Source organism: Phaseolus vulgaris, chromosome 3, assembly GCF_000499845.2.
Source record: "Phaseolus vulgaris cultivar G19833 chromosome 3, P. vulgaris v2.0, whole genome shotgun sequence".
In the NCBI taxonomy this organism is placed as follows: Eukaryota; Viridiplantae; Streptophyta; class Magnoliopsida; order Fabales; family Fabaceae; genus Phaseolus; species Phaseolus vulgaris.
The window spans coordinates 48,325,253-48,350,694 of NC_023757.2; the positions used below are offsets into that span (position 1 = coordinate 48,325,253).

The window sequence follows — 25,442 nt, forward strand, 5'->3', positions numbered from 1 at the left end:
TTTTATGCCTTCTCTTAGCACACACATTATAACAATGTTCAAAGTGCACTTCTTTTGTGATATAAAAGTTCGTTTCCTAAAATGAGATGTCTCAATACCCCACAAAAACTTTTAATCACCTAAATATTTTATCCAAAAATGATAGAGTATAAATTATTTAAGACTAGATATTGACTTCACTTTTGTACATGTAAACAATGAGTAACACGCTTATGATTGAATAAATCCAACAACTTGAATAATTGAAGAGGATTTGACAAACCATTTACAAGAGACTTGTTTTAACATGCATAAGAACTTGTTGAGGGACACACAAGATTCTTTGTTTGTTTTTAAAATTAGGAGCAAAAGAAATATATATTTCTTTTGAAATATCACATGAAGAAAAACATTATGTACATCAAGTTGATGAAAAGACCAAGCAGTTGCCAAAACTAATCAGTAGCATATTGCAACCATTTTAGTAGTAGGTGAAAAAATTAGAATTAATCACTTACTGAATTATTTGATTAAAGTGACTATGATATGGAAATTAACATATTAAAAACTCAGTTCCAGCAAGAACAATCATTCAAACTTATAAATAAAAAGAGAAAGGAAAAGAAGATTGCATAATAATTTTTATATTCAATCCTAACACAAAAACTATATTACTCAACTAAATGAGTCAAGCTAAACACTATAACAAATGTTTACAAGAACAAGATATATCAATAACATATTTCTTTAACCTTACAAGAGTGTTCTTTAACCACCGTAACAACTTATTACAAAAACATAATAAAAAACCATATGTAGTCAAAATCAAACACCGCAAAGCAAAACTAAACAAAGAAATAGCATCACCTAATTACAACAAGATCAAACTTAAGTGAAGAACCTCTTAACCGAAGAGATTGATCTTAAGAACACAAAAAAAAAGCTCCAATAAAACATTTTTTATTCAAAAGAACAACTCTTTCAAAATGTAATATGCTTTCAAAAACTCATACTTCAAAAACGTACTCACAAAAATCTATAAAAGATAGTTATGTAGAATTTATCTAGTTAGTTTTAATGGATTGAAAATGTGTTTTAATAAATCTATAAAAGATAGTTATGTAGAATTTATCTAGTTAGTTTTAATGGATTGAAAATGTGTTTTAATATGTTGATTTTACTTACCAGTGAAAATAATGGATTAAATCACTATTTCAATTTCAAAAAATAGATTGATAATTACCCTTCTAAAAAGAGTTGAATTCTAATATATTAAAAACTCATTTTAACAAATTAAAATATCCTCTAAAACTACTTATGGTTTTAAGTAATATCAATTGATTAAATTGATAATGTAATCAATTAAAATATCTACTATCGTCTTTTAAAACTTCAAATAAGAACACTTTAATGAATTTTTAAATTATCTTTTAAGCAATTAAAATTATTCTTCAACCACAAAAAGTTTTAACAATAGAAAATAAGACAACTTTATTAAGTATTTAAGAAGATCAACTTAATCACCAAGGGGAAAGACATAATCATAAAAGAACACAACACTCTCACACATTATACAAAACTAAGTCTTCAACACTTAAGGGCCTGTTTGTATCCGGGCGCGGAAAAGCAAAGAAAGGAGGAGGGCGCAGAAAGTTGGAAAAACGAAAAAGAAAAAGAGTAAAATCCCGAAAAATGAGGCAACTTTTATGCCTTAAAATTTTCTCTTTCTTTTGAGAAGATTTGTGGAGAAAGATGATGTGGCACTAATTTTTTTTTTTAAATTAATAAATTATATATGTAAACTATATTCTAATATATATATAACACTTATAATTTTTTTATTAATTATTAATATTAATTTTTATATTATAATAAAATAAATAATAAATAAAATATTAATTTTAATTAATAATACATATTTTTATTTAATTTAATATTAATATTTTATTTTAAATTATTTTAATTTTAATATATATTTTAATTTTTTTTATAATAAATTCTTTAATAATTTTTTTAAAAATTTATTATTTATCAAATTTGTAAACTTACATTTTATACATTTTAAAAAATTAAAAAAATATTTTCAAATATCACATCAATTACAAACTTCAATAAACTTTCTTCACAAATCTACTCTAATATACTCCAATCCAAAGAACACCACTTTTCTCTCAAATCATTCTAAATCCTCTCCCTCAAATCCCCTCCCTAATCCAAACACACCCTTAAAGTTACTTTTGTCTTTAGAAGTGGATTAATCAAATACAACCAACAACATGAAGAACTTTAACATCTTAGCAACTAGCGCGCCTTACCATTCAAGAGAATTATATTATTTGCATTTGATTTTATATACTTAACAAGAACTAATATCATATTAATAGTTAGTAACTAAAATCTTGGTAGTTAATGTTAGATACCAATTTTAAAAACTAGTTTATAAATTTTTATTGATAATAGAAACTACTTTAGATACCAATAATTTTTTAGTTTATAAAATAGTATCTAACTCAATTAATATAATAACTAATTATTTTTTTTTCTAAAATTAGTTTCTATTTAATGATTTTCTTGTAGTCTATCTCTTTTATATTTGTAATAAAATAAAACTCACCTCTTTATTTTATTTTTTATAAAACTTTTTAATTTTCAAATTTTCAAATTTATTTTAAAATTTTAAAAAAAATATATATTTATGTTCTAGCTGAATATGATATTTGAAAATAAAATAAAGAAAATGTACTTCACTTTAATAAAGAATATAAATAAGTTTAATATCATCATAAAAAAATCATAAGGAGTAAATATCTTTTTAAAAACTAAAAAAAATGAATGTCATTTTGTTTTGAGAAAAAAAGAGAGAGAGGTATCTATTTTAAAATTAAAAAAAAATGCGAAGTGTCATTTAGCATAACATAAAACATAAGTGCAATTTTCCCTAAACTAATCTACGTTAAAAGAACTGAATTTATCAAATTAAGATTTTTCAAAAATGATATTTTAAAATTAAGTCTAAAATAATAATTTTAAAAAATTGTAAAATACAGTTATTTTTCATAATACAAAAGAGAGAGACTTAATAAATTAAGTATATTTGGTTATTTATTGCAAAAAGATATTTCAGTTTAATAGTTAATACTTAATTGTTAGTGACATAATAAAAAAATCATTTATTGTATTTTTTGAAATAAAATGAAAATAATGTGATGCATAATAAAATGAGCACCTTAAGTTAATTTAAAAGCTAAAAATCATGGGATATATATTTGACCACTTCACAACATAGTCCACAATAGCATTCACAGAATATAACCTTTACATGAATTTATCTTCTTTTACCTTCATTATAACGTACTCGTTTGGAAGTACTCAGTTTGATTGGTTGAAATTGATTAGAAACTTATTGGAAGTGCACTCCATAAGTTGAAACAAATTTGAAGCTAACAAGTAACAATCATTTACAAGTGAGGGGCCATTGTGGATCTATGGTATGATTGAGTATCTGTTACTTTCATGTAAGAGCAAATAAAGAAAGAGATAATTTATAAGCATCACATTTTGAGGGAAAGACAAAATCTAAGGAATGAAGAGGTGGAATTAGTAGTATACAAATTTGTTTTTTATTTTCTAATAACTTCTTTCATATCTGAGTATTATTCTGCATAGACAATTAAGTACTTTGCCAAGGACATTGCACATTCATATAATAGATTAACAGTGAACATGTGAGATAAAGTACCAAATTACCACTTATTCATTATCCTCACTCACATGTTCATCATCCCTAGATTGATAGCTCCTGATGGAACTTTACATCGTTGGTTCATTCATTCAGTCTTTTCCTTTCTCTGGAACAATGTGACACCGAATTGAGACATCTTAAGTGGAAAATTACATCATTAATTTCTGATGCTAAAACGTGTTTGATCATCATTTGTGACAGCACGTATATAGTATTTTTTACCACAGAATGAATCCAACGGCAGTTAACAGTATTACTTTGATTTTAACATACTAAATGGGGGTTTATTAACATTCTACTGCAATTTTGCGGAAATTACCATCGTTACATTTGAAAGAAATTACAAAATTACGAGAATAAGTAACGTTATTAAAGTCATGACTTTATATAAAAAAAAAGTCACTTCAGTTTCAACTTAAACACAAATTCTTATAAAGATAATCGTGTTCAACACGTATTCATTAAGCGTATTTAATATAAAAAAAAAATATTAAATATGATTTGAAATGTATTTCATCTAATTCGATTTTATAATTATTAGCCATTGGAAGATAAAATAATAGATTTCAATAAAAATAACTATGTATATACACATATTATTCAAGTATTGTACTGTTTTTTTTTTTACAAATGACATGCGTTGTATTTGTTTGATTTAATACAAGAATAAGAAAATAAAAGTATTTAATACTTCTTTATGTTCTTTTTCTAACTAATAATAAGTATAACATTTTTTTGTGATAAAAACCTAACAAGAGTTGCTAGTCAATTTAAGTAAAAATACACTGTGCTGAAGAAACATACATTTTATTGTTATATTTATTTATACTTTTCACTAAAATATAATAATTGTTAAAATTCAATCCGAGTATTTAGATTTGGATTTATAAAAATCCAAATTAGTTTTTTATTTTAAATATGGATTTAACCTCTATTATCTATAACTTTCTTGACCAGAGGTAGGGGGAAAGAGGAGGGCATAAGATAGAGTTGTGGAAGGTATCAACAATCTTTATTCTTCCATCCAATGGACATTACATGTAGCAGTTGCTGTGAAAGTACAAGTTTTTATAATACAAAACTGAAGATTCAGAGTCTTTATTACAATTACAAGTTACAACACGTCTGGAGAGGAGAGGATTGAGATATCTAATATAAGCAACCAAATTAGAATCCTCATCAAACAGAGAGGGATGAACACTATGTCTACATAAAATTGACTTCATCCTAATATAGATAGAGGAAGAAATATGCACCTAAGAAGGTTCATTGCTTCGTCGCTCTAAGTTAGTATAATAATATCATTATTATTCTAAAACTGCTACTATATTCTGGCGCAGCATAACTTCCAGACTGAAGAAGCTCTTGACTTCTAACATTGATAAACTAAGCAAAAGAGAGAACCTATGACGGCAACAGCTGCAAGTCACTGCATGAGCGTCTCTTAAACTATAGTACTACAATGTGGTCCTGCCATTGGCATAAATAAAGCTTCCCCCAGCTCAGTTAATTGAAAATATCATTTTTTTTCTTTTGACAGTCACAGACAATCAAGTACTGGACCAGGTGTGCTGTGAAGGGAAGAAAAAAAGTTCCGTGACACCACTGTTACGTGGTTATTGTGAGACGATTCCCACTTCAGCAGAGAAAAACCATGGCGCAGAGAAATTGGGCAATGATCATGGGAGGTTAAAAACAGGATAACGTTATTGGTCCAAGAATGCAGGAAGAATATCCAAGGAAGGAATGGGAAATCCACGCCTGTCAGCTGCTTTACCCTTGGCAATGTTTGCACAGGAAATTGACGACCGATCAAGTTTATATTCAGATTTTTGAATGGGACTGAGTGGTTTGTCCTGCTAACAAAAGAATATTTTAATAACAAACAAATAGAATGGTATGGCAAATAGAAAATGGCACAACTGTATTCACCATGAGGCCTGTTCCATTATAGAGCTGAGTGGGAGATAAAACATCAGGCTGTTGAGAGTTTTTCAAAAATCGATGTTCTAGTAAAACTGCAGCTGCTGGCCGTTCTGCTGGATTTCTTTTAAAGCAGCACCTCAAGAAATCTTTACCTTCCGGTGACAATGTTTCAGGAATAGGAGGGGTTTCCTTCATAACCTTAAACAGAGCTGCGGCCTGCATAATTAGAAAATAAATTTATTTAACAAGCGACAAGATAAATTACCCGTATACATACAGCATCTCTGCCAAATCCACAAGCTGAAAACAGAAAAAGTTGGCTCAAAGATGCCTTAGCTCGCTCATATTGAGGTTTGCCAAAATAAGTAAAAATTGGTGCATTATCCTCCATTACCAAATTTCAGAATCCCATATTCTCATATAAACCGCGATATAAAACCATTTTTGAATAAGTAGTTTTGGAAACTATTGGGATTCTGTTATTAATGAGAAATCTTATACTAATACTATATCAATACAGTATTGAAGTAGCCTGAGAACAACAAAGTTGAAAAGAGGCAAACTAAAATTTTCTTCAGGTGCTTACTCCTTCATATTCACTCCAAGGAGGCTTCCCTGTGAACATTTCAATGATGGTACAACCCAGACTCCAAATATCACTAGCAAAAGCAAGATCAGGACTGTTATCCTTTTGCATCACAGCCTGCAAAAGCTGTTTGAGAAAAGTGTTAACAAGGAGTGCACGAGCCATTACAGGATAGTGTAGTGTAATAATATACCTCTGGAGCCATCCAATACGGGCTTCCCCTCAAAGAAAGATTACCTTCGAACCCCGTTAGCTGCGTAACATAAAGGGATCCCGAGTTATGAACTTAATGAAACACCCCATGAACAAATTCAACAGCACAAAATAAGCACCAGAGCATGAGGATACATCTTCAAGCAATGAAATTGAAAAATAATGCAAGCACCGGATTATTATGCAAGAAGTTTATCAGAAACAACTGAATCTGCCTGTGTTTATCATAAAATTGCTGATCTCAATTGAGAGAAAGGAATTTTAAAAGCAATAACTTTGAGCTTTTTAACTTAAGGCCTGTGTTTCTGATGCCAATTTCTTCTTGGGAATTTTCCAACGATAAATAGATAATCTTATTAACAAGAAGAAATACAAAGAATCTACAGAATTGCAGAACCATTCTCAGCATGAAAAAAAAGAACTGAAACTAGAAAATGTAAATTAAAGAAAGGGGAAGGCTTGGAACTCACATGCTTAGCCATCCCAAAATCAGCAAGCTTAACAACTCCAGCAGAGTCAACAAGCAAGTTAGCCCCTTTGATGTCCCTATATGCATACAAGAAAAATATAAACAAATAAAGATGTGACCAAAAGGTCCCAATATAAAATAAATTAAAAATTCTAGAAAACAGTAATTTTCCAACAAAAGCAAAGTAGTTGCATATGTATCAATATAAAGGTTTTGAATTCAAGTTAGTATGAAGCACTTGAAAGTTGTGAATGTACCTATGAATTGTTTTTTTGTTATGTAAATAAGCCAACCCTGATAGAATATGTCGAGTGAAATTTCGAATGACAGATTCTGTTATGGCACCACAATGCTCACGGACGTATTTATTAATTGAACCAGGATGAACATATTCCAGATAAATATAAAATCGGTCATTAACCTGCAAACGCATAATCCAAAGATGTTACAAGGTCTTAAGGGTGTAACAGAATAATGAATAATCTTGAGCGGCTAATTATGCAGTAGGAGTTTGTTTACTATTTCACTGCCATAATACTGCACGATGTTTGAATGCTGCAGCTGGCTAAGAACTTTAATTTCCTGGAGAAAGAGAATAAACCAGTAAGAAGGATAAAGAGGATATAGAGAGTAAAATATCTCCATAATTAATCAGGTGAGGGTAAAATATATAGCCAAACATAAAAACAGCAAAGCAACCTCACAAAGTATTTAAGCATAATGGACACTAACGAAATTAGGAGTCGTCACAGCAAAATGTATATTGGCCAAGGCTAGAACAAAGCAGAAAGGTAAAATAATAGACTAGTTACTCTGAGCTGCATCTTTACTGTTCAATGAGAAAAAATTAATTTCAATTACGATGTAGTTGCATCAGTTATTAAAAGTTTCAAGATAATACATTTCAGAAGTAAATTTGCTAAGCAGAATTACAAGATGTCATTAATCATGCAGCCATCGTTCCCAGTGTTAATGTGTAATAAGAGAATACAAGGCGACTAAAAATGTGTTCTCATTGAGGATTGGAAAGAAAATTACTATTCCCAAGAAATTGACTGACATTACCACACTGACTTCTTTAGTAAAATTCCAAAGTTTTAATAAGAGATATGAGCCATAACACACACTCAAAAGAGATACATCACTCTGTGCTGTTGGTACATTTTACACAGTTAACAAATAGGCAGTGGTAACAAACAAGTAATGGCAACCAACCTGCTCTAACTGTTTTATACACTCGGCAGATTTTGGATCATCAGGAAATATTTCTACTTCCTTCATCGCACATAATGCCCCGGTTTCCCTGTCAAGAAACAACATCTGTTTCAGAGACTAAGAAAATAGGCAAAAGATCTTAAAATACATATGAAGCATTTACATACCTATTGGTTGCAACATAAACACTTCCAAATGTCCCACGCCCAATAAGTTTCCCTTTCTTCCATTGGTTTTTCATTGGCAATGATTCTGACCTAACATGGGAAAATGTACCAACCGCTGGTGGAGAGGGCAGGGCAGCCCCGGGAGGCAGGGGCAAGGGGTGAACACTGACAGGAGGAGCACAACTTTCACGGCGCACCATTGAGAGTTCAAGTGATAACTTGGAATGTATAGGGGATGGAGGTCCACTCATTGTTCTGCCGTGTTGCTGGGGACTTTTCCTCTGTGGACTTTGATGGGAGGTGGGAGAGGGAGAAGTTTCTGTGCCCGACACGGATAGATCAAAGAAGGCAGGAGGTAGCAACCCTGTTTCACAGATAGACATTTCTGGTGCAGACCAGAACTGATTTCCTTTGGGACTCGCATAATAATATGGCACAAATTCACCATTTTTTGTATTCTGTGGACTCATTAAAGGACTTGCAAAGGGACTACCTGAAATAGTGCTCCTATGAGGGACGCTCACCAAGTTACTATTATTAGTATTACTGTTATCTCGAGCACTCTCACAACAACCACTCGCATCTTGATGCACCATTCTCGATGACCTAGTTTCAGCCTGTTCCATGTTCCTTCTCGTGTCTTGGCTAGCAAAAACACTGTTACAATACAAGATTCGGCCAAATAGGTCAGCAAACTCGCCATTGAGATCTCTTCATCAAACACATGGCAAGTAAGTACAAAACTGCAAATGCATAATCAATTCAGCTTGAATAATTCCTCCACAAACAAAATAAGAAATGTAAAATGAATTGAGCTTTTAAATAATTAAAATCAAGTTATGCACGTAACTTTTATAGAAGCTACCTGATCTAACTTCTTTAAAATTGAGGTGCATAAATATATTTTAACTTGTCAAATAAACTCAGATTCATTTGATATTTTTTTTTCCTTGTAAGTGTTTAAGGAAAAGTCTATACAGGCATGTCATAAAGTTTCATTTCACAAGTCCGAATATATGCATCTCATGATTCAGTCTGAAACAACAACAAACGTGCAAAATGAAAATCAAGGAATGATGTCAAGTAGTGATAATTGAATTCATTAAGGAAATTACCTAACAAAATTGAAAAGCCACAAAGAAAACTAGTTGAAGGAAAGAAAGGAAAAATTGAAAAATGACCTCCGCATCTGAAAGCCGGTGGTGGCGGTGGCTGTAGCAGCATCCTTGGGCGAAGGAAGACGGCGCTCGCCGTCTTTGTTACGGACTAGGGCCGGGGAGGCGGCGAGCTCCGGCAGGGGTAAGGGCTGAGGCGTGCCGGGGGAAGGGAAGGGAGAATCTTCGTCAAGCGACCTGACATCGTTCTCGACGACGTGGCAGGCGCGCTTCTTGCCCGAATTACCGAATAGCTTGGCCTTCCGGCGGTGGTCGGTGGCAGTTGCGGAGGAAGACGAGGAGGAACTGGAAGGCGCGAAGGAAAGCGTGGGTAACCACCGCATGGCTGGGTGAATCCACAGAATAAAAGAAAGCTTTAGAATCACAATGCGGATCGCGAAGACGACGAGGACGAGGTGGTATTGGAAGCGCAATGCAAAGCTTTAACCACAGACATCGTTGGCGTTGGCGTTGGCACCTTCTTGGCCGTTCCGGAAAGAAACGAGAACCTTAGGGCCTTCCACACAGAGTCAATATGCTGCACCTTTTCTTTTTCCTTTTTCCTTTTTCCTTTTTCCTTTTTCCTTTTTCCTTCCCTCTAACTAAGTCAAGCTCTCTCTCTCCCTCCGTTGCGACAACACAACAGAGAAGACGAAACAATATAAATAAACTTCAAACTATTTTTTTTCACCAACAGAAAGACTGTGCTATTTTAGATACGGTAGTTATGTGCTTATGCTCTCGCGCCAGGTAACAACCCAACGCCACCCTTAATTATTCATTTTCTCATAATTATTATACCTTATTAACTGTTACAAAACTTAATGTAAATATTATTATTATTATTATTATTATTGCTGTTGTTGTTGTTTGTGGTTGTGTATTGACTTGAAGATATTACGTGAATGAATGGAGTTTGACGTTGGTGAGAAGTGAGAAGAGTGTTAGGAAGTAAACGATATTTTGTTTATAAAAAGAAAAAGTAAACCATATTTTGATTCCATTATTGTTGGATCGGAATAGAAGTGAAGAAGCGACGTTGATTTCAAGAGTTTATTTGATCGATGATTTGCGCGTTTCTCGATTCGCTACTAATTCCCTTATAGATAGATTCACATTAATATAAAGTTTATTCAATAATTTATTCAAATTACATTAATTCCATCTATTATCCAACTGCTTCTACTGCTCTACGTTAGATTTTTTCACATCCATTTTTAAGAAAATTATTATTTTATTTTATCTTTTACTATTACTTTTAGTTATATTCAGATTTTGTATTTTTTAAAAAATTTATTCAGTTTTCTCTTTTCATTTGCCTTCTACACACAACTCCATGACCATAATTAAGATGGTAGGTGGGTATAATCTACATTTTCCGGTGTTACGCAATATTAATACACCTTTCATAACATTAAATTAAACGAAACATTACTCTCTTATTCTTCAAATACTTTCAAAACTTATTTTATGGTTAGAATGTGATAATAAATGTGACAAAAGAAATAATAGTTATTATTAAAATAAAGGTTGGAAATGATAATAATAATAATAATAATATAGTGATAAGGATTGAGATTTTGAATATGGCATCAATGGTAGATTATTATAATTGTTATATATAACAAATTTTTTATTTTTTTAACTTGAGAAAATTCTTTCATTAAGTTAAAATTGAATAGACACGTTTTTATTGAGTTTATGTTTAGTTTAGAAAAAGTAGGTGTTAAATAATTGGTAGCAAAATAAATTACTGCATACATAAAAACGTATTAAAAAAATGGTTTTATTTAATACATCAAACTAGATATAAGATTTGAAAATGAAAAGTATTAGAACCTTTTGAAGATTAACTTCATCATTAAAAAGAGTTTATATGTTGTTTATTAAGTATTGGAGTTAATTTTAAGTGATTATTTGATTATAAGTTAAAGTGTTTGGTTTTAAATAATATTGTCTCCTTTGAATACTTTATCATTTTATTCCTAAGTTTATTAAAGAATTTTAAAATAAATTTATCTACTAAATTAGATACTATAAAATTATTTATATCTAAACTGATTTATATTATTAATAAAACTTTGGTAATTAAGGATTAGATATTAATTTATAAAATATTTTATAATTTTTTATTAATAATAGAAGGTATTTTAGATATCAATAATTTTTTGAATATATAAAATGATATCTAATTTAATTGAGTATTTTGATTTTTAAAATTAGTTTCTATTTAATGATTTTCTTGTAGTAAATATTTATAGTGTACCATTGACCCGGTCAACCCGTGCGTCAAGACCATACTTTAAGGTATGAGATCGACCACGTGTCATATGTGGTCGACCGATATAAGGTGCTCAAGTCAAACCGTTGACCCAATTAGCAAAGGCTAACCCACGGTTAAGGAACGGCCTAATCCAACCCTAATCGCTAAACAACCCTTAATCCGGCCCAACAGCGAGGGCCCATCAAGGTAATATAAATATCACGCATTCCAAGGAAGAAGGTACGTCATTATCTACAGTATTCCAGCCAGCCGAATACGATACCCCACTGACTTGAGCGTTGGAGTGCCATCTGCAGGTACCCCACTCGCCTGAGGAGTCATCCTACGAGAAGAACCGAAGGAGGAAGTGAAGCACGACCGACCGAGTGACATCCGAAGACAATAGTTCTCCCAGTCCCCAACCTAGTTCGAAAACATATAGTACTAAAAGAATAAAAATATATATACACATTTTCACAAGTTAAAATGAAGTTATATAATTAAAATAATTTTGTAAACCCAATATGAAGAAATTTATGTAAATGAGTTTAAATATAAAATTATTTTTTATTGAAGAATTTACTTATTCTTTTGTATAAAACTTTTTTACAAATATGTTTATTCCAACATATTCTAAGTTGTGAGAAATAATCTATTAGAATAGAAAGAAAAAAAACAATTATTTATGAGTAAAATCATCTATAGCGTGGAATAATCTTTTATTGCTTCTCGACAATCTATTCTTCGTCTCTACAAAATTGAAACAAAATAATAGATGACTTTTGAAACAAATTTTGTAATCATTTATTTTAAAGAATTGTACTTCCATTAAATTGACATCAAATTGAAGCCAGATACAGGGAATATATAAGAAGAGAAATTAAGTGTGTGTTTTTATTGTTTATTTATTGATTAAAAGTTATAATGCATTGGTTTAGAGTATTAGTAGGGTAGCAAATGGTGAAGAAAACATGATTGCTAGAACAACATTCCATAAAGGTACACACACATTTTCATAATTGGTTTGGTTGAATTGAAGTAGTGGAAAATAAAAGAGAGAATTAATCAGAATTACCAAACTGGACTTGGTCAAAGGTCACCTAACTTGACCAATACCCTTCTTCTATCCTCAATTTCACGAACCTTATCTCTACCTTTTTCATGCTTTTGCCTCTTTCAATTCATTCTATTTTACAAAAATAACTTATAAAATAAATTTTCATTAACTTATATATTATATAATATTTTTATTTTAATCGATGTCAAATTACATCTTTATCTTAAATCAACGAAGATATATTTAAAAAATAGAATAAAGTTAGAAAAAAATATATTTTATAAACAATATTGAAAAAGGAACAGGGTCAGTCAGACAGATGAAAGAGGAAAAACAGCATTTTCTATGTTCCCTCTCTCTTTTGGTATGAATTGAAAAGGGCAAACATAACCGAGTCCATAAAATTGCAATCTATCAGTTCCTTAAAATATTTTTGTTCAAATTCAAATGTTACTATTCAATTATTTTGAATCAAATAGAACATGGTAAACATTTATGTGATGTAAAAAGTATATTTTTAATGTTATTATCTAATCATTAATCGCAAGATGATTATTTGATTTTCGTAATTTTAACTTGGTTAGAAATGTACTAGATGAATTATACAAGAGGAATATAAGATAGAAATATAATATTTTCACCAATGGATTGAGAAAATAGAATTTGACAGGAAGAAAACTAAGTGAATAAAAGTTTTTTTATATATTTATTTTTCTCTAATTAGGGTTCATCAAAACCTCTCTTTCTTCATTACGATTACGTGCGATTACGTACGCTACATTAAAGCATCACATCAGATAAGGAATATTCATCTTCATTTACTGTAATATGGTATCAGAACCATTTCGAGCCTATCCTAGCGAGTGTTTGTGTTGGGCCTATCGTGCCACCCGCTATCGGACCACCCAAAATATATAGTCCCACGCACGAGCTTCTATCTATCACTCTCGGTGTGAGGGGTGTGTTGGAGATCCCACATCGACTAGAGATTAGAGCCTTTCATTGTATATAAGTGGGTGCAAACCTCAACCTTAAGAGCCGGTTTTATGGGGTTGAGTTAGGCTTAAAATCCACTTCGTAATAGATCCATTAACAAACACTTAAAATAATAATAATAATAATAAAATAAATATAAGTTAAAAATCTAATAATAATTTAAATAATTTTTCTAATAATAATATTAACAATAATTTTTTATTTTTTATTTTATAAAAATATTTTTCATATGTATCTGTAATAAAAATAAAAATATTAAATATTAAATAAATTTAAGCAATAAAAATATTTAATAATATTATTAATAAAAATAATACTAATAATTAATAAAAAATTATTTATAATATATAAAAATAAGTATAAAAAATTTTAATTACTAAAATTTATAAAATTATTTTCCTTTTAAATATTAGGATAAATTTACATTGTAATATTTTAAAAAATTAAAAATTATCTCATATCATATCATTTATAAACTTTAATAAATTTTCTCTATAAATTCACTCTTCGTACCTTAATCTAAATAACTTAACTTTCTTCACACTTTCTTTTCAAATCAATCTAAATTTACTCCCTAAAATTCTTACATTTCTTCTCCTTGATCCAAACATATCATTATTCTCTAAATTAGACTTAAATTAAATAGAAAGAAAAAGGTAGTTTCTTTTAGTTTTTCTAGGAAACAAAATTTATACATTTTTTATTTATTTTTACTAATCCAAGTGGGATAACTTTTTCAATTTCTTTTCATCCGCACAATTTTTTCTTTACTTATCTCCTACTTTTACCTTTCTAATTCATTTTCTTTATATTCCTCTCTTAATTCCCACACAACAACGATTATAAAACAATTATCATATATTCCCACTATCTCTCATATAATCAAACACTAACATGACAAATTTTAATTAGTGGAAATCTTAATTCTTAACTAGACAACTTTAAAAGACAAATATTGAATATGTTCACTAAATACTAACACTTACTTTATAATCAAAACGTATCCACTATAACAAGTTGTCTAAATAACTTCTTATAATTACAATGCAATAACCTTTATCTAGTACTTACCTATAATATATCATGATTAAGAAACCAATGAAGTTTAAATATTTCATTTTCTGAATAGCGTTGATCTCTATATTATACTTCTCAGTAGGAAAAAAATTTGGTAATGAAAAAGTACTTTTAAACTCAACAAAAGAGAATTAAGGTTTGAATATGAGCAAGGTTTATAAACATAGACATAAAGAATATGATTACAAAAATTTACACATAATTCATAAGTTTAAGGAGATACACCACTTAATCTAAAAAATTCAAAGTTAAAAATAAGTTAAAAAAAAAGTTACATTTTTCATTTGAACGACAATCTTTCACTTGAGTAAATAATCAACTAAAAAAACTGTTTTAACAAAATTTATACTTAAATGAAAAATGATGAAGAAAATAGAATCTCAACATTTTTCCATACATTTTTTCATAAATAAGCTAACTTTGACTATCAATGACATATAATATAACTAAATTTCTACAAACACCATCGAAATGATATTTTGATCGTCCAATCAAAATATGATATATCAACTCTTTATATTCTAGAAAAAAAATAATATAATTTCAAATTGACACTTAAATTCAACAATTAATTAATAATTACCATATTACACAAGAATTCAGACAATATTTAACATAATTCAACTAAAATCTTATCAATCTTATCGATCAACTTCCACATGTTTTAACAAATTTTTAAACATCAAAATACATCTAATATAAACTCAAACTTTATCTTGGACTAACTTCAATCAATTTAACATATTTTTATGTGCAACCTCCGTATTTATATTTTAAGCAACTAAAAGTGAATCCACTTAAGAATTTCAAGAAATAGTCTAGCTTCCATTGTGATTTAGGATATTAAGAACTAAAAATTAAAATAGATTCCAGAAAAGCCAACTTTAGAATTTAATTTTTTTTTTTTAAAAGACGCATGTGATGTTTTCACACTCTTGCATGTTTTTTATTTACAAACAAGATGAAGATGTGAAGAGAAAGGTAATATAAACCTTACCTTGATTGAGTGTATTAAAGAAATAATAATTATCAAATTATACGTAATTATTGTATGTAATATTGTACGATATTGTGAAGAGAAGAGACAATTTAATATTAAGTCAGGAATGCCTATAACAGAAGTCGTTTATCTTTTATAGAGGTTAGTATATAGGTAATGAAAAGAAAGAAACTTGAGATTTTTACTAATTTCGAAAATGCTTATTATCAAGTACTAAGTGTTGCATAACTGTTATCAGAGTTTTTGAACGTAAAATAGTTTTGAATTTAGTTTTTTAAAATATTTATTTATTTCTCCAGTTTCTTTTCAATTTGAATTTATATTTGGAATTTTTATTATCTTCTTTCTCTCTTCCCTCTTACTCACTTGATCTCTTCTGTTCATATAATCTCCATAAAAAAGATTCATTCTTCAAGATAAGAGAAAGAAGAAGAGCATGCATCCCATGTTAGTTTATGTGAGTGAGTTTTTTTTCTTAGTTGTTTAATTGTTAATGTCTCTCATTTTTATTTTTTTTACACTGGTTTTCATTTTCGTACAGAGTTATCTTGACACCACTGTTGATGTGGACATCGAGGGGAGGATGAATGTGTTCTGAATATAACATTCTTGCGGAGAGATGAAAGGAGTTAAAAAATAAATATTTTCTCAAATTTTGTTATGGAGTTTCTCATCTTATTTTTCTTGTTTTTTTTTTCATTATTATATTTCTCTTGATGACGTAATTTCTTTAAGGTACGAAGTTAACTTGACATCTTTGTTGATGTGGGCATGGGAGGATGAATGCACATTCTTGTGGAGAAGATAAAAGGAATTGAAAAATAAATATTTTTTTAAGATTTGTAACCGAGTTTCTTATCTTATTATTCTTTTTTTTTTCTTTTCATTATTATATTTTTCTTTTTTAGTTTTATGTTAGTAACAAGAAATCAAAATTAGTGATTCACCAGAATGTGACTTAATTACTTTAAAGTACATAGTTATTTTGACATTATTGTTGTCAACGACAGATGAATGCGTTTGAATACAACATTTTTGCGGGAAGGAGGAAATGAATTAGAAAATAAATATTTTCTTAAAGTTTGTTAAGGAGTTTCTCATCTTATTTTTTTTTTCTTTTCATTATTATATTTCTCTTCTTTAGTTTTATGCTAGTAACAACAAATCAAAATTGGTTATGTTTATTGTGTTATAAATTTAAATTTGTTTAATATATTTTTTTACTTCAACTTAATTATTAAAATTAACACTGATGGGGCTGTTAGGGGATATCCTGATCTTGCTACTTGCGGAGGTATTTTTCGTGGGAGTATGGGGGAATTTATTGGAGCTTTTTCTGCGTTTCTTGAAGTTCAGACTGCTCTGGTTGCTGAGTTTTATGGAGTTATACATGCTATGGAGGAAGCTCAAAAGATGGGGCTTACTAATGTCTGGCTGGAATGTGATTCTGCTTTGGTTTGTGCTGCGTTTACTGCTAGGACAAATGTTCCTTGGATGCTTCGTAATCGATGGAATGCTTGTCTTAATTACTGTGGGAAAATTAGGTTTACAGTTACTCATATTTTTCGTAAAGGAAATGCGTGTGCTGATAAGTTGGCTAATTTAGGATTTTTTCATAGAGAACCTTTTCTTTGGTATAATAGGCTTCTACCTTGTCTGTTCTTAGAATTCTTTATGAATAGGTATAGTCTAACTATGTATCGTTTTTGTTAACATATGGGTTTTGGTCTAGTCCCCCGTATTTTTGTATTTTTTTTCTTTTTTCTTTTGTTTAATAATATTTTTTTTCATGTGATGGTAAATGATTGTTGTTACTTGAGGTGTCAGCCTAGCTGAGATCTTAGGTAGCATAGTGATACCTAACATGAAAGTTTTTATTTAAAAAAAAAAAACTAATAAATAATGAGAGAAAATGTTTCTATCTTATTTTTACTTAGTGATATTTGATATTTAAAAGATATGAATACACGTAATAATATATAATATAATAATAGTAAAAAAAAATGCGGATGCAAGTGACTGTGTTTCTGCTACTATAAATAAAGATGTGTGATTTAAGAAAAATATAATAACTAATGGAAAAGGTTAAAATAAAGAAGTAACTAATATTTTTACTATTCTTTTCTCCCATCTTTCTTTCTTTACTAAACACTCTCTCTAACCTTTTATTTCTAACAATTGTACCTAAGACATCTTTTCTTTCCAGTAAACAAACAAAACTATACTATTGAACAATTAGTTACTTATTAATAAATGCAAAAAAATAAATTAAAATGTGCTAAAATATATATTGTTAGTTTTGTTATTAAGGAATATAACTAATAGCTGTTTTTTTTAATTTTTTATCTCGCTCTATATAATTTGTCTTAAAAAATTGAACCCTTACTTTTTTTTCTCCTTCTAAATGGATTCATTCACACGAACATTGAGTGTCAAATATCATACCTTCAGTTCATCCGTTCGGCTACTACCTTTGTCGTCACCAACGTGCCAGAGCTTAACTGCATTCAACAAAACAATGCAACTATGGTATATATAGTTGTTGAAGAAAGAATAAAAAACTTAACTTAACTTATCTAACTTTTTTTTTTAATAATTACTCCTTTTCTTTACCTGCAAAAGTATTTTGGAGTTTTTTTTTTCGTTCTTTAATAAAAAATGATTTTTTTTCTACTTTTCATTTTGATGTAAAGAAGTTTCCAATTTTTTTTTCTTTAATAAATTATGATTTTGGTTTTCATTTTGATGTAAAGAAGTTCCCAACTTTTTTTATTTCTTTAATAAATGATGATTTTGGGGATCAGCAAAACTTGGACGAGATTAGAGGGTGTAGTTTGGGCAAAGAATAGTTATTTCAATTTTTATAATAAATTTTATTACAGAAATTAATTATTTAAGAATTCTTAGTCATATAGAAATCAATTAACATTATTAAACTTGAATTTTCGAGTTAAAATTTGAGAAAAGTATTAAGGAAATAATTATCAAATTATACGTAATTATTATATGCGATATGCATAATGTAAATATACACACAACACAAAAGAATAATTTTTTTTTTTCCATCTCCTTACCTATAATTTTCTTAGAAGTGATAATTAAAATCAATATAAGAAAACGTAGTTATTTAGTTTTAAACAAGAAAAAAATTTCATTCACTTTATGTTTCTCAAACCCTTGCATGTTTTTCTCTTTAATTAGCAAGATGATGATTTAAAGAGAAATTTAGAAGACAACTTACCTTACTTCACTTGGTTTTTTTTTATATAAAAGCTTGTTACTTCACTTTGATTTCTTAACTAGGTTATGTTTTTAAAGATGAAAAATTACCTTTATAAAATTTTGAAAGGACAAATAAAAAGATTTTTTTTAATCTTTAGATTTTGAATGACAACTCATTTTGAATAATCACATTCTAATTTCAATAATGTCTTAACCAACCCAAACTCAAACCAATTCATACTTACTAAAATGGTATTCTAACTATTTAACCTTTACATTAACAATATCATTCTATAACTCGTATATTATTACATATACAAAATAATAAATCAATAGTATAAATAAATAAACATAAAAACTTAAATCCTAAGTATTTGCAATAGTTGAGTTCAATGAAATGTAAATATATAACGTAATTAATGCTAGAAATAACACATGCATAATACATTTTTCTTTGTTTTGAACAACTGCACTGCAAGAAAACTTTTCAAAGTGATTATATGTTACTATTAATCTTATTTTAAGTATTTTTTGTATAAGGATTATATATCCTTTAAATATTTTTATTAACTTTATTTTTTGTTGTGAATAAAAAAAATGTAATTATTAACCAATTTTTTAATACAAGAAAAGTAATATTTTTATTTATTTCACTCTCATTTCTTTGATTTATGACATTTTATATTTTTTTACACAACAATATTAGCTTTCTTTAATTTTTCTTAAAAAATATTATTTCAATAAACAGTTTTTTTTGTCATGACTTTGTACCGTTAAGAATCATATTCTCTAAATATAATAGTTAGAAGATAAAAATAAAAAAGAAAGTAGGAGAATAATTGTAATAATTAGTTATCGTAGATGATAATTTTCATCTGAAAAAATAAAATACAAAAAACACTTAAAATAGTAAAAAATATATTTTCTTCTTCTCTTTCTTTCCCAAACTAAACCTATCTTAAAAGACTTTGTCAATTGTCAAATTTATTTAGTTGATTCTTATCTAAGACTAGTTTGACATCAGCCAATTGTTTCAAGGACTCAAGAAATCGATGGTTATGCAGCTGACCGGAAGAATTTCAACTGCAGACTACAAGTGAAAAGGAAAGACTAAACAAAGGTTATAGTAAGTCTTGAAAAACAGAGAAGAACTCTCAAACAACAGAAAGCCAAGAGACATGTCAGAATCTAACGAGACCAATTCTCATGCAGACCGAATATTACAACTTCTGAGATTATTTAGCACATAAATACTAACAAGAGGAAATTCGGTGAATCTATGGTTGTGCTTCCAAAATATTTATCCAGAGACATGCCACTTGCAAACGGTGCTTATCGATGCGTGTTTAAATTACTATATCCCTGGTCATGTTCAAGAACTTGAATATCTAACTCTTACGAGCAGGAAACCAACAATCCATTAGAAATAAACAGTCACTATATTGAAACGTCAATTACGTTCAACACACAAAAGTTCTAATCTTAGGTGATTGTACTCGTTAATGCTAAAAACATCACCAAATTAAGGTGTTACTCTCTGCTTATTTGGAAATTGCATGTCTTCCCCATTTTTCCCTATGTGTTTGTACTCATCTTGAGTCATCACTCCACAATTGGTTCTCTGTTTCCCAAACATGTTGGAACTACTTTACATATGGGCATGTTTTCATTCTTACTGATAAGCTTCAAGGATGGATGAACCTCAATGTCACGCATGAATATTCTATCTTCAATGTCTAGATTGCTCACATCCACAACAACGTTTGAAGGAATGTGCTCAGATGGGCCAAGATATTTTAGACTAGGTCTGATCTTGTTCAAAATTCCTCCTGTAATAGCATGAAAGTGTCAACCATGTTAGCATTATGACAATAGAACCACAAAAATTCGTACTGATATTAAATTGGACAAAATTGGCAACTGCCCCTTGCCACCATCCAAAAATAATGACATACAGAGCACTTGGCATGAATTATGAATGTTGATGGCACAAGTAAGACAGCGGCATATTTTAACAAAACATGGAATGTAAGTCAATTGACCAAATATAACAGCAGTCTTCCCAGGGCATAACGAGCAAAAGTCATCGACTATTGAAAGCTGGAAAGGCTGAACACTGATCTTCAATATATACTGTAAAAAATAATACTTCACAAAAAGATGTAATCTAATCAATAACAAGTTAGTATAGTCACCTATTCTTCCTCCAGTTTTTCCCTTGTTTTCTAAATTGAAATATTTTTTCTTGAAATATTGACCATTCAAAGAATAAACAGTAAATGCAGGTGAAACAGTGTAATAGCAGACACACAGCCTCTGGGCTTTTACTTTTCTCAGTCCACCACAGGCAAAACAGAAGAGGATGAGAATAAAAGAAAAAAATACTAAAACATACACACACTTCTTAGGACGGCTGATTACTGTATTTTAATCACAAATGTAGGGAATTATGAATGATCTTCAACTACAATTTTCTTGAAGAAAGAAATGCCCACAAACAACAAAAACAATAAGAAATAATATATATATTCCCTGCAGCTGCCAGAGACTACACGCACTGAGTCTAGCAACAGGATAGTCCTAGACAAACATTTCATACAATATAAAAAATTATAACAAACCATCCCCAACAATGGTTATAGATGTTAGAATTATTAAGCAATGTCAAACCAGTTATGTCCATGTTGCCCCTGTTTTTACTTGGAAGCAAGCAAACACAAAGTCCTTTGAAATGCTTGACTTGGGAGGTTAATTCCTAGAGACAAGCATTTGGAATTTCTTGACAGGGACTGGATCCAAAAGGATTCCTGGTTTTCTATTTGCTTTTAAGGCAAAGTTAAAAAAAAAAAAGAGGGTACATACTTTTGAAGCTATAGAAAAATCTATCATTTAGCTTATTGCAAAATAACTTTCGAATTAGCAAATTATTTGAGAATTTCATAAGCACCAAACTTCTATAGTTCTAAAAAAAATTGAATAGTAAACATCAGTATAAATTTGGTTTATGGGAAAGGTGAATATGCATATGGTAAGAGAAGAAACAAGGATTGTGAAGAGAAGAGACAATTTAATATTAAGTCAGGAATGCCTATAACAGAAGTCGTTTATCTTTTATAGAGGTTAGTATATAGATAAAGAAAAGAAAGAAACTTGAGATTTTTACTAATTTCGAAAATGCTTATTATTAAGTACCAAGAGAAGTGTTGCATAACTGTTAGTGTACAAACTTTAGGATGCGCCTAAAACTTTCCAATTGAGATAGGGTTACATCAAGGTTTAGCCTAAGTTCTTAATTGTTTAATCTAGTCTTAAGTGTGTTTATCATGGACATACAAAAGATTATCCCTGCGTTTTGTCCAGATGATATAATCATCTAGGAATCAATTAACATTATTAAGCTTGAATTTTGGAGACAAACTTTGAAATACAAGGTTTTCAATTAAGTAAGAATTAAACAAAGTATATAATTTGCAATTTCTAGTAAGGGATGAGGAATATGACTAAACATGTGAAAAAATTATGAAAAAATTGAGAACGATACACACAGGAAACAGGTGGAATGACTAAAATGAAGACATCAAGGGTTATTTGTAATCATAAAGTACTTAACAAACTCAACAGTACGTCTTATCATATAACTAACCATTCAAGTGTGCCACATTGTAGCAATTGATAGGTTTTAAAGGACGATGTGAGAGCAAGGTGAGAGTAACAAAAGTGAGAATATTAAGATGGATCTGTGACCAGAATACAATATGATTTATACAAAAACAGGTTGGTGTTGCACGAAGTGAGGAAACTATGACAAAAAAATCAGTTAAAGTGGTTTGGACATTTACAAAAAAAGGCCAAAAGCGGCAACAATCATTAGAGTAGTAGATTAAACGATTTTAGGCAGATAAAAAGGAGGAGAGGGAGACAAAACAGACATTGGAGAAAGATGTCCAGGGAGGGTTAAGCTAAATAATATTCCAGAAGGTTTGGATTTTAATCGTGATAAATTTGTTGTTGTATCAATATCAATTCACATTCACATTCACACTCAGTTTAATGTTTGGCAATATTTTCTACCTTATTTCTATTTTTTATTCAGGAAAGGCAAAATAGTTTAATTTAAATACAGAGACAGTGAAAAGGATACGCTATCATCCAATCATCCGTCACCACGAATACTAAGATTGGGGTTTTTGCAATAACTACTTTAAAAGTCACACATAAAATAACTTCTAATCAGTTCATATTGTAAAAAGTTTTGTAATGAGATGAAAATTAAACTAAAAAATAAACAGTTCAGTGAAACCACAGTCTTCTGGAAAGAAATCTCCAAATAAGGCATAAAAAAGGATTATTAGTATTGAGTACTGATTATTTCACCTTAGAGAGCTCCAAATAAGGGCCATTTCTTTATGCATTGCATATTTCATCACTCATGAACCAAAAAGCCATCTAATGAATGCCTAAAGTACAAGTTCTAGAGCAATAAAATAAAAAAGTGTTACCTTTCTGAATACCAGGACAAACATCTTCCCCTTTGAAAATAACAGGCACATCCACCTTCAACTTCATTCCGTCCTCAGCCCAAACAAACACCAAATTCAGAATCTGCCCACTCTCTTTGTCCCTATGAATCTACATAACCAAAAACCGCAACTCAAAACTCAAACCCAACCAAATATAAATATTATAAGAGAAAATCAGAAAGAAGAAAACCTTGATAGGCAACACGGTTCCGGATTCGACCAAATGAGAGGACCCGGATCCGGCACGGATCTGGAGCGGGAAGCGCGTGGAGCAGAAGGAAGGAGCGTCGACGGAGTCGAGAATGGCCTTAATCTGCTTCTTCTCGACGGTAAGCAAGTGCTTCTTCGATTCCGATCGACCGTCTGGGTTTTTCTCTAGAAGACTCTGGAAGAAAAGGACGGCGGGTATTCGACCTTGCATTCGGTCTCTCGCTGAGACTTTGCTGCCAGTGCACTCCCTTGGGATGGCTTGAATCGTATGGTAATGGTTGCGCCGGAAAACAGACGAGGAACAACGGCTCGCAGCCACCGTTTGGAGGTGGCCGGCGGCGGAGCGCCACCATTGCGCCATGATTGATTTGTGTGTCCCTCCCTCTCTGCGACTCGTAATGGGGTTTAGTTTACAGGGTTTTGGGTTTATTTGGGCCTTTTTACGATAAATGGGGATTTTTTTAAAGTAAACCTTTTTAAAAAAAATTATATAAATAAATTTATTACCACTTTAATTTGGATTTATTATTTATATTGAGAATTAATAGGGATGAATCCTTAGTGTGAAACAACCTCATTCTCTTTTTTCAATTTTTTTAAATAAAAAAAATGGGGGAAGGAAATTTTGGTGGGACTGTATACCATAAAAATTTTACTTCCTTCTAAACTGAATTCTCATTGTATAAGTGGTATAGTTTGAAAATTAAAGTAGTGATAAGTTTATTTATATAATTTTTTAAATTTGTATATTTTGAGAGATAAAATTCTAAATGGGGAGGTATATTTTATTGATCTAAATATTTTTTTTTAAATCAATTATTTATCATATTTATTTTTCAATATGGGTAAAAGAATTATGATTGACACTAATTTTGGTTTCTTAATTGTGAAAATGCGTGCATTAATATAGTAAATGAAAGTGAAACATACTTATGCTTTAAAATCTTTTGGATGAAGCTCCAAGTGAAACGTATAATAAAAAATACTAAAAAATTATTCGTCATGAAAACTTTCAGCCATTTTAAACCTGACATATAGTAACACACATTTGACGTTGCAGATATGACAAAGTGAAATTGTGTTTGGTAACGTAACAAATTCAAAATAAATTAGTAACGTGAATGAACACTGATGCGCGAGCTTTAAATTAGGGTAAAAAAATATATTACACTGGTTATTTGTAACAACCTATATTTTTTTTACTCAGAACATATTACATCTGTTAAACCATCTAACCGGTGTAATATATGACTCATATTCATTATCTTTTAGAATTTTTTTTTTCATGAAAAGTGGGTGGCCATAAACGTCACATAAGTAACAACTACTTACAGACACACGAGTAACCAGTTTTGCGTGTGCTGGTACATGTGGAGAAACTTGTGGCTGGGTAACCAGTTCTGCTACGGTGGGTATCCATTTCTACCATGGGTGTAATATATGACCCATATTACATCAGTTAAATCATCCAACTGGTGTAATATATGACCCATATTAAAAAAAATGATTTTTTTTCATGAAGAGTGGGTGACCATAAACGTCACATAAGTATCCACTTATAGACACACGAGTAACTAGTTTTGCGTGTGTCAGTACATGTGGAGGAACTTGTGGCTGGGTAACCAGTTCTGATAGGGTGAGTATCC

The 25,442-nt window shown here is 30.0% G+C and overlaps 2 protein-coding genes across 5 annotated transcripts; both read right to left on the bottom strand.

The window, feature by feature from the left end:
• Positions 1-4,711: 4,711 nt before the first annotated feature.
• Positions 4,712-10,262, bottom strand: LOC137808320 (mitogen-activated protein kinase kinase kinase 5-like). Of its 4 annotated transcripts, none has more exons than XM_068609374.1 (11): positions 9,479-10,087; positions 8,791-8,954; positions 8,298-8,682; positions 8,131-8,218; positions 7,435-7,497; positions 7,173-7,336; positions 6,917-6,992; positions 6,427-6,486; positions 6,234-6,359; positions 5,654-5,863; positions 4,712-5,577 (listed from the first exon to the last, which is right to left on the bottom strand). In XM_068609374.1, the coding sequence occupies exons 1-11, from the start codon at positions 9,793-9,795 to the stop codon at positions 5,428-5,430; spliced, it is 1,803 nt and encodes a 600-aa protein (XP_068465475.1). In that variant the 5' UTR covers positions 9,796-10,087; the 3' UTR covers positions 4,712-5,427. The 4 variants fall into 4 exon arrangements, with proteins under 4 accessions (XP_068465475.1, XP_068465474.1, XP_068465473.1 ...); XM_068609373.1 differs by having other exon boundaries at positions 4,712-5,580; XM_068609372.1 differs by having other exon boundaries at positions 8,298-8,954; positions 9,479-10,262.
• A 10,224-nt stretch (positions 10,263-20,486) lies between these two features.
• Positions 20,487-24,238, bottom strand: LOC137808322 (uncharacterized). Its single transcript, XM_068609376.1, has 3 exons — positions 23,777-24,238; positions 23,566-23,695; positions 20,487-20,895 (listed from the first exon to the last, which is right to left on the bottom strand). Exons 1-3 carry the CDS (start codon positions 24,155-24,157, stop codon positions 20,669-20,671), a joined length of 738 nt encoding a protein of 245 aa, XP_068465477.1. The 5' UTR covers positions 24,158-24,238; the 3' UTR covers positions 20,487-20,668.
• Between the last annotated feature and the right edge of the window lie 1,204 nt (positions 24,239-25,442).

Bases quoted from the DNA above. Each gene is read 5' to 3' on its own strand.
- LOC137808320 (XM_068609371.1), bottom strand. From the start codon at position 9,795: ATGCGGTGGTTACCCACGCTTTCCTTCGCGCCTTCCAGTTCCTCCTCG. The intron at 6,487-6,916 runs GTGAGTTCCAAG...TATGTTACGCAG, and splicing joins ATTTTGGGATGGCTAAGCAT to CTAACGGGGTTCGAAGGTAA. The intron at 6,360-6,426 runs GTATATTATTAC...TTTCTCAAACAG, and splicing joins CGTATTGGATGGCTCCAGAG to CTTTTGCAGGCTGTGATGCA.
- LOC137808322 (XM_068609376.1), bottom strand. From the start codon at position 24,157: ATGGCGCAATGGTGGCGCTCCGCCGCCGGCCACCTCCAAACGGTGGCT. The intron at 23,696-23,776 runs GTTTTCTTCTTT...TTGGTTATGTAG, and splicing joins GAACCGTGTTGCCTATCAAG to ATTCATAGGGACAAAGAGAG. The intron at 20,896-23,565 runs GTAACACTTTTT...ATGCTATTACAG, and splicing joins TTGTCCTGGTATTCAGAAAG to GAGGAATTTTGAACAAGATC.